The sequence below is a fragment of the Loxodonta africana genome, chromosome 2 (assembly GCF_030014295.1).
Source record: "Loxodonta africana isolate mLoxAfr1 chromosome 2, mLoxAfr1.hap2, whole genome shotgun sequence".
NCBI classification, from domain to species: Eukaryota; Metazoa; Chordata; class Mammalia; order Proboscidea; family Elephantidae; genus Loxodonta; species Loxodonta africana.
The window spans coordinates 164,228,162-164,238,295 of record NC_087343.1 but is presented as its reverse complement, the minus strand read 5'-3'; the positions used below and the strand labels follow the sequence as shown (position 1 = coordinate 164,238,295).

The 10,134-nt window shown below is 46.5% G+C and overlaps 1 protein-coding gene across 2 annotated transcripts in view; it reads right to left on the bottom strand.

The window, feature by feature from the left end:
• Positions 1 to 922: 922 nt before the first annotated feature.
• Positions 923 to 10,134, bottom strand: part of ARHGEF37 (Rho guanine nucleotide exchange factor 37) — a 71,964-nt gene continuing 62,752 nt past the window's right edge. For both annotated transcript variants that reach the window (XM_023550580.2, XM_003404593.3), the window contains one exon: positions 923 to 9,035. In XM_023550580.2, coding sequence (XP_023406348.2) covers positions 8,826 to 9,035 — 210 coding nt within the window. In that variant the 3' untranslated portion in view covers positions 923 to 8,825. The remainder of the gene's footprint in view (positions 9,036 to 10,134) is intronic.

Sequence of the window (10,134 nt, the reverse complement as noted above, 5' to 3'; positions counted from 1 at the left end):
TTGAGACCTAGCCACTGACAGAGATGCTCCCTGAATCAGTGAGAGGGAGGCAAATACCTTGGCTTTTTTCCCTTCCTCCCACCTGCCAGTGCCTTCCATTGGCCGAACCTACCAAGAAACCAGAGACCAAAGAAGCCTGGGAAATAGAGTCCCCAGCAATACAGAGCAGAGCAGGACAGGGAATGAATGTGAGAACAAACAAGCAAATAACCAATCTCCGGAGATTCGAGCTGCTCAGGAGGGGTAGCTCTGACTCCAGTCTGCCCAGGGTCCAGGGCTCTGCCAAACCTGCCACCATTTTTTAGAGCTCTGTTCCCATTCACGGCCCCATGGATGCCCAGACCCTGATGGGGCAGGCAGGCCCGAGATGGGGATCCCAGAAGTACCCTGAGAAGTTCTGGAAACATGGGGGCTGCCTGAGACCATATATACCTTACTGAACAGTAGTAGTTGATGCTCCTAGGCCAGCCGTAAGTCAAAGCCCAGGAGGACAAACTGCAAGGGACCCTAAGCCTATGTCCAGAGAAACTGCTCCAGTAGTATCAAGAGTGCCTGATGAAAGCCTGATTATCTGCCCACCTTGTCTGAGTGCAGTGGACCGTGGAAAGCCCTATAGCTGGAGGGAGGCAAGAGAGGATCTAGGGCGCTGTGTCCGTGAGCATTGCCCTGGATGGGAAACCTGCCCACCCTGACCTGACTGGCAGCACATAGGATGGCAGATGAGGGAGAGGCACCGGAATACCTCTGGGGCGTGACAAGAGGGCAGCAGCCTCTGAGGAAAGAGCTGTGCCCAAACCCAGCCAGTTCCTAAGGAGCCTGGACCTCTACCTAGGGAACTGGGCTAGGCTTTGTCACCACTCCACACACAGGGAGACAGACAGGCCCTGCAAACCTTCCTCCAAACTTCATGCCATCTCTCCTGAAGTCCCTGTAATAATGATAACTATGTTTATTGAGCACTAAGTATGAGCAAGAGTCTCCAGGTGGTGCAAATGGTTAACGCACTCGGCTGCTAACCGAAAGGTGAGAGGTTGAGTCCACTCAGAGATGTCCACGAAGAAAGGCCTGGTGATCACTTCCAAAATATCAGCCATTGAAAACCCTGTGGAGCACCGTTCTGCACTGACATAGGGCCACCGTGGTAGGAATTGATGGGACGGCAACTGATTTTTGTTCTCTTTTTAGAGTATGAACCAGGTTCTGTGCTAGGTGATTTATACCAGGATTTTATTTAATCCTCAGAAGAAACCTTGTGACATAGATACTACAGGGACCCTCACTGGTGGGCCAGAAAAATATGGCCAACAATAATGAAATCTGAAAACAGTAATAATAACATAAAAGGAAACAATATTCCCCTTAGATATAAAGACAGAAAACTAACACCCAGTGGAGTGCTGAGTAAACTGGGGACACGCAAAGGCATTTCACAGGAAGTATAAAGATTGGAAACTGATTCTCCAGAGGAAATGCCCAGCTGGAGCAGTCAACCCACACTGAAGCAGAAGATGTAAAGACGGGGCCTGTTTTGAACCACAGTCTCTACACAGGAGATTTCACATAAAAAAATAAAATAAAAAACCCTAGTTTCTGGTTTCTCTTGAAAAATCAGAATATCTGGCACTACTAAGTTCGTACTCTGATGTGTCTACAATTGGTTGGAGCCAAGAAGCTGTGGTTCCTTTAGACGGAGTGTGCATGCTCTGGGCCACCACAGTCCTCACCACTCCCTAGTGTCTCTCGCCTGGACTTTTCTCTCATTTGCATTGCTTGTGTAGCACCATGGGCATTTCTGTTTGATCCCAATGGTACCTCCCACCCCAACTCTCAGGTGTTTGGTGCCCCCTGCTGCCACCTGGTAGTCACAGTTCACACGTCTTATAATTGCACGTTGGTGATGCTACCATATGATCTATCACCATTTGCACTGGTTATCTCATTTAATCCTCTCACCCACCCTGTGCGAACAGGAATTGTCGTACCTATTTTACAGATGATCAAATAGGAAAGAAAGTTGGGCTCAGAAATTACCAATAAAAAGATGCGTGGAATCCAGCTCTTTCCTGACTCCCAGCTTGTGACATTTTAGGTTCTGCCCTACCACAACAGGCCCTAAAATGACATCATGCTTGCAGTTACATCCTGGTGGTGTGAGCTCAGGGACCCCTTGAGACAAGCTAGAGTTCTACAGTGAGTACTTTGGGGGCTAAGTGGGGCCCTCATCAAACTTCTTCACATAAGGAATCCATAAGTAAGTTTGCTTCTTGCTTATGGTCAAGTAGGCCTTGAACTTAGGTTTTCTAAGGCCAATCACTGGCTACTTTTCACACCACTATGGAAAAAAGTCCTGGTGATCTACTGTCAAAAACCCAGCCTCTGAAAACCCTATGGATCACAGTTCCATGCTAACACACACAGGGTCACCATGAGTTGGAGGTGATTCACAGAAACTGCTTTTATATATACATATGTGTGTGTGTGTGTGTGTGTACACACACATATATATGTATATCATGTTGTTGTGTGCTGTTGAGTCAATTTTGACTCATAGTAACCTCATATGACAGAATAGAACCGCCCTATAGGGTTTCCTAGGATGTAATCTTTATGGAAGCAGATCACCAGGTCTTCTCTCCATTGAGCAGCTGGTGGATTTGAACCACTGACCTTTTGGTTAATAGCTGAGCCACCCGGGCTCTCTCTCTCTCTCTACATATATGCATATATTAAGGAATTGGCTCATACAATTGTGGGGGGCTGGTGACAGGCTGGAGACTCTTGCCGCTCGTGTCCCAAAATCCATACGTCAGGTGTTGGGAAGAGTGAAAAATTCTAGCAACATGTCCATTTATAATAGTCCTGAGACAGAATACACCCTAGGGAAAACTCCCTTTTTGCTTGTAGAGCTTCAAATGATTGGTTGAGGCTCATCCACATTATGGACGGTAATCTGCTTTTGTTGTTATTGTTGATTGTCATGGAGTTGATTCTGACTTATGGTGACACCATGTGTTACAGGGTAGAACTGCTCCATAGGGTTTTCTTGGCTTTAACCTGTACAGAAGCAGATCAAAACGTTCAGTAATGGTAGCTGGAGAACATCCAGTTCTTCTGGTCTCATGGCAAGGGAGGCAGTTGTTCATGGAGGCATTAGCCACACATTCCATATCCTCCTTCTATTCCTCACTCTCCTTCCTTTGTTGCTCCAGGAGACTAGAGACCAATTGTCATGCCTTGGATGGTCGCTTGCAAGCTTTTAAGACTCCAAGCACTATGCAATGAACTAGGAGGTAGAATAGAAGCACTAAACACGTTATTAGGTCAATTAACTGGGATGTCCTGTGAAACCATGACCTTAAACCTCCAAACCAAGGAATCGAATCCCATGAGGTTTTTGGTTGTACATAAGTTGTCTCAGCAGCTACTCTTTTTTTTTTTTTTTGTCATTGTAAATATATCTATCACATAACTTTTGCCAATTCAACTTATTTTAAGTGTACGACTTATTGACACCAATTGAAATAATTGGCTGTGCAACCCTACCCTTAATCAATGCAATTTTTCCATCACCATTTTCCACTCTCTCTTCCACCCTCCTTCCTGCCCCTCGTACAAAACGAAAAAACCAAACCAGTGCCGTCGAGTCGATTCCGACCCATAGCAAACCTTTAGGACAGAGTAGAACTTCCCCAAAGAGTTTCCAAGGAGTGCCTGGCGGATTTGAACTGCCGACACTTTGGTTAGCAGCCATAGCACTTGCCCACTATGCTACCAGGTAATAAACTTTGGTCTCTATACATTTATCTTTTCTTGTCTTTTCATATAAGTGAGGTCATACAATGTTTGTCCTTTTGTGATTGACTTAGTTCACTCGCATAATGTCCTCCGGCTCCATCCATATTGTGGTGTGTATCAAGACTGCATTTCTCCTACTGGCTGAGTAGTGCTCCGTGATATGCATGGACCACATTCTGTTTATCCATTCATTTGTAGACAGACATTTGAGCTGTTTCCACATTTGAGCTATTGTGAATAGTGCTGCAACGAACATTGGCGTACAAGTCTCTGGGTCTCTGCTTTCAAGTCTTCTGGGTACATACTTGATAGTTCCATTTTTAGTTTTTTGAGGAACTGCCACACAGTTTTCCACAATGGCTGTACAATTTTGCATTCCCACCAGCAATGGGTAAGAGTTCCAATTTCCCCACATCCTTGCCAACATTCGTTATTTATTTTTTATCTTAGCCATCCTAGCAGGAGTGAAATGGTATTTCATTGTGGTTTTGATTTGCATTTCTCTAATGACTAATGATGCTGAGCATTTTTTCATATGTTTGGTGGCCATTTGAATGTCCATTTTGGTGAAATGTCTAGTTAAGTATTTTTTCCATTTTATGATTTGGTTATTTGTCTTTTTGTTGTTAAGTTGTCAAAGCTTTAAAACATATACAGCTACAGTAATCAAAACAGTCTGGTACTGGTATAGCAATAGACACACAGACCAAGGAAATAGAATTGGGAGTCTGGAAATAAACCCACACATCTATGGTCAACTGATTTTTGACAAGGGTGCTAAGTCCATTTGATGGGGAAAGAAAAATCTCTTCAATAAATGATGTTGGGAAAACTGGATTTCCACATGCAAAAAAATGAAATAGGATCCATGCCTCGCACCATACACAAAAACAAATTCAAAATGGATGAAGGCCCTAAATGTGCAAACTAAAACTATAAAATTCTTAGAAGAAAACACCGGGGCAATGCTGTAGGGCCTAGCTTTTAACAACAGATTATCTAACTACAAAAACACAAACAGCAAAAGACTAAATAAATACATGAGACCTCAGAAAAATTAAAAACTTTTGTTCATCAAAAGTCTTGACCAAAAAAGTGAAAAGGCAAGCTACTGACTGGGAGAGTATCTTTGGAAACCAAATGTTATAAATTGAATTGTGTCCCCCCCAAAATGTGCGTCAACTTGACTAGGCCACCATTCCCAGTACTCTGTGATTGTCCACTATTTTGTCATCTGATGTGATTTTCTTATGTGTTGTAAATCCTACCTCTATGATGTTAAGGAGGCAGGATTCAATCTGTCAGATTAGGTTGTATCATGAGCCAATCTCTTTTGAGATATGGAAGAGACAGGAGAGCAGAGAGACTGAAGGACCTCCTACCACAAAGAAACTAGTGCCAGGCGCAGAGGGCATCCTTTGGACCCAGGGTCCCTGCGCTGAGGAGCTCCTAGACCAGGGGAAGATTGATGAAAAGGAATTTCCTTCAGAGCCAACAGAGAGCAAAAGCCTTCCCCTCGAGCTGGTGCCCTGAATTCAGGTTTCCAGCCTCCCAGACTGTGAGAGTATAAACTTCTGTTTGTTAATGCCATCCACTTGTGGTATTTCTATTACAACGGCAATAGATAATTAAGATACCATATATCTGATAAGAATCTAATAACCAAAATATATATAAAACTTGGATAACTTAACAAAAAGACAAACAGCACATAGAGTTTTCTTTGGCTGATATTTTCAGAAGTAGATTGCTGGGCCTTTCTTCCTAGTCTGTCTCGGTCTGGAAGCTCCACTGAAACCTGTTCAGCATCACAGAACACTCAAGCCTCCACCAACAGACGAGTGATAGCTACACTCGAGGCACATTGGCAGGGAATGGAAGCCGGGTCTCCCACATGGAAGGTGAGAATTCTACCACTGAACTGCCACTGCGCCTATCCTAACACTTACACTACGGGAAACTGATTGTTGCCTTGTCTGTCTCCCCCTGAAAGAACAGGGACCCGATCTGTCTCATTTCTCACTGTTCCCCAGCAGCAAAGGCCCGCTCCTGGAGGCATCAAGGGTATGCAGTAGACACTTGTTAAGTGAAAGCATGAATGAACAAGGTGCCATTTATATACATAGCAAGTGTTCAGTGAGTAAACGGAACACCGAGGCATCCAACTATCCAACTGTTAGAGCCATACAAATTCCAGAAACATTTTCATCTTTGAAGTTCTTTATTCCTAGCAGTTCACATCAGTTACTCACTGAGCAAGTGCTCATCATATTAACCAAGGATTCATTCATCTTTCCTTTGATGTTATAATCTTGTCTTCACACCCAAAACTGCATTGGGGCCCAAAGGGTTAAAGAGGTCTCACTCCATTGCAAAGAGCAAGGGACACCCTTGTGAATCAGTCTTCAACTTCTGGAAGTCCTGTTTGGTTCATAGGCAAATACCTTCGCAAGTTTAGCGTGTGGCAGCCCAACAGGGAAATAAATAAGACACAGTACAGTGGTTCTAGGCATCTGGGGGAAAAAGGGCACATTACACAGAGTTCCCTGGAGAAAATTCTGGCCATTCTCCATCTTCTCAATACGCATTTTCTCACCCTTCAGTGACTTTTAATCTCATCCCCTAGCCTATGAGAAACCATAGCCCATGTGTTACTGAGTACATTTTTATTTTCCGTTCATGAGATAGACTTGGTTCCAAGTATATTTCTGTTCTCTTTCTTATGCGTACAAGAACATCCAATTTTCACTCTGGTCCCTTTTAATGGCACTTAATAAATATACATTCTGGGACCTGACAGAATAGGCTGTCCCAGTTCAAACTGCCTCTAAAGCTGCCTGTCCAGAAAAGGCCTTTCGAAACATCTAGTACAAAGCTCAAATGGGGCACACGCGAGCTTATGGCTCATGGCTGTCTCTGAGCTCGGGACTATCTCTTCTGCCCCTGCGTCTCTAGGGCAGAGGTTCATACCCCTGACCACACATTGGAAACCCCTGGGGACCCTTCTAAATTCCTACAGCTTGGGCCACACCCCAGACCGTTACATCGGGATCTCTGGGGGGGCAGGGGGATCCTGGCCCAGTCACCTGCTCCCCTGGTGAGCAGCCCAGTTGAGGACCACAGAGATAGAGGCCATCACCATGCCAGCACACAGTAGGCTCTTGGTATTTGTGGACCCACAAATGGGTCTCCTATTTTATTATCTGCTCCACTACACTTCCTATTTTTATAAGAAATCTGAGCAGGAAAGAGAAAGGAAAATGAAACAAGAGCGTCTTGTAAAGCGAGTTTGGAGCTGGGGAAGGGATTGTGGGACTGGGTTTCTCTTGCATTATGCTGAGTCTTCATGCTTTAACAAGCCCAGAGGAGGAACGTTATTGTCTGTCTGACACAGACATGTATATAATTCCTGAGAGCCCTTCAAAAGCCAGAGCTAACAGCTTTAGGCACTGCAGTTATAATAACACAGAGAAAGCCTTGGAAACAAATCTAAACTGCCACCCGTTTTTACATACGCTGTAACGTGGGTTGGTTTCAAACTTTGTAATTTGTATTAAGATCACATGGGATCACCTTTTCTCCCTTCTGTGGATCTTGCCATGACTCTGAGCCCAAAGCAACAACCTAGAGATGAGGACCCACCAGTGGCTACACCTGAAAGTTCCCCAATGAGTTGTTCTTCCTTGAACAGGAACTGTTTTGAGGGGCTTCAATTTCCAGGTTCAAAAAAGAGATGGACAACAGGTTTGATCTCACCGAGTTCAGGAGATGGGCTACGTGGAATAACGTATTGAGAAGGATCCTGAGGTAGAACCAGGGTTTATGGGAAAGGACGCCATATTGATTAATAACGTCTGCTGTGGGCATGGGAATACCGGTGACAGCATAAATGCTTCTGTTTGCCAGCCTGGGCCAGCTGGTGGCTGGGGCCATCCTGAGACCACTGCTGGTGCCACCTGCTACCAATAGTAATTGACAGTGATATCACATTTCACAATTTATAAGGGGCCTCACATCCTTAGCCTCAAGCCATTCTCACCGCAGCCCTGGGAGTTAGGACTTTATGGATGGTAAAACTGAGGTTGTGTCATATGTCTAAGGCCCCACAGTCAAGGCTATCATGTTCACTGCTGTCTCCAGGCCCTCATTGGCCTCCTGGAACCATCCAGGATTCCCCCTGACTCCCCTTCTACCTGGAATCAGGAAACCAAGGCATTACTTAACCTCCCCCACCCACTACACCTTTAATTACCTGCTTCTCAGAGCTTCCTTTATGATTTGCATGCTGCTTGGTCCCCTAGTCCAGAGAACACAGCTACAGTGTTTATAACTGCTGCCAACAGCCTCACATACGCCACCTAACACACCCTGAAAATCCCTTCTTCCCTGGAACAGCCTCTGCATTTGCCCACACACATTCCAGAACTGTGACTTGAACATACTCCCTCCCAAGGTCCAGCCAAGAGTCTCCTGGGAGCCCTGCCACTGCATTGACAAATCCCTGGAGAGGGCCCTGGGGTTCATGACCGAGACAACTCAGCTCCCAGCATGCAGGAATCATAGGTGGCTGCTCAGCTATGGTGTCTCCTGACACCACATCTAGAAGGTAGTTCTCTACTTCTCCTGCAGCCACACAGCAGACAGGTAACATTCACCTGGGTGACCCACTCGCATGGACAGGCCTGAATGGGGGCTCAGGTAAGACTGGCCAGAAGTTGTAGGCACATCCTGGCCAATCAGCTGTGACCTGCCGTCCAGGGTATGGTGATCCCAAGTTGCAACCACTTCTTTTTGCAGACATGAGTGGTCCTGGCTGGAGCCCTGGGAATGCCATAAAGCCTTTCATGCCCATCCATGCCAGGCATTCTGGAAGGCCCACCCACCTCCTGTGGCGGCCTTCTGGGTGCCCTTCACCCTACCCTAGCCCGATCTCCTCTTCCACCCCTGCCTTTTCTTTGCTTCCTTTCCCTCCCGGGTCACAGCCTCTGAGCCTCCTCATCCCTGTGGCAATGTGGGCTCCAAGGCAGCATCTAAGAGGGTAGTCTCCAGCCCCACAGAGCGGGGCTTGGGGCCCGGGCCAGGAAGCTGGAGGGCACGTAGCCTCTCTGTCCATTCACATCCACAAGACTCCATTCCGGGTTCCCCTTCTTGTCCTGGGCCTCTAGGACAGTCACCGGCTGGCCTGGCAGCAGACTTACTTCATGGCTGCTTCTGGCCACAAAGGGGTACACTGCCACCACCTGAAACACACGGGCAACAAATGAGACAGAGCGAGCAGACGGACAAACCCAACCCAGAGAGGCTGTTTGTCCTGTTCCCCTTCCCTGACTGTGGTCCCCCCACTGCTGGCCATCCATCACCTCCCAAGTTCATCCTTTGTGCTGAAGACAAGGACTACTTATGCTACCACTGTGGCTAATACTAACTATGTGGCAGGATTGTTCTAGTGCTTTACCTGGTTTGGATTTTCACAACAATGCTGTAATTCTATTTGCCCCATTTTTCAGATAAGGGAATTGAGACTCAGAGAAATCAAGGAACTGATCCAAAATCACACAACAGAACTAGAACATGGACCTAGGCCTATCTGACCTCAGGATGGGTGCCCTCAATCCATTGCTGCCATCTCAGTGGCAGAGGACTCACACTGTTTCCCTCCCCAGATAAGGGTTCCACCTGCCCAGGCCAGTTTCTCAGCTTGGGGAGAGGTAGGGGTTGGGTGACTTGGTTACTGTTTAGGGAAAGGCATTGAACTGAAGAAATAATTGGAGCAGTGGTCATATATTAGGCTAATATAGAATGTCTCTGGGCCTCAGTTTCATCATCTGCAAAATGGAAGTAATGCTATTCTCCACCCGGGTAGTCGTACGAATTGAATGAATAAAAGCATGTGAAAGGCTTCACATAGTGCCTGGTACATAGCAAGGGCTCAGTAAACGCAGGCTGCTTTTATTATTTTTATCATTTACTGTTATTACTACTAGCATAAGCCTCAGGAACAATAAGGAACTAGGAGGGGTTAAGATGGCGCTATGAACAAAGAAGAGGCAGCTGTTGTGTTTGGGTAGATGGACAGCTGTACCAAGCTGAGAGGTGAAGCCACAGGAGCTTCTGCCGCACCCCTGGGTGATGCTGCAGCTCACGGGACCCCAGGGCACTGCACCCTGGTCTGAAGGTGGGCCCCGACTCTCCTCCTTGGCTCTGCATTTTCCCTGTTCCACTGACGGGCAAAGGCAGGACAGAGCAGCACGCACTCCAGCACCCACAGCACCCAGAGCAGGCAGCCGAGAGGTGACCTGGGTCTTACTTCCCAGGGACACTCCCCCACTGGCTGGAGCT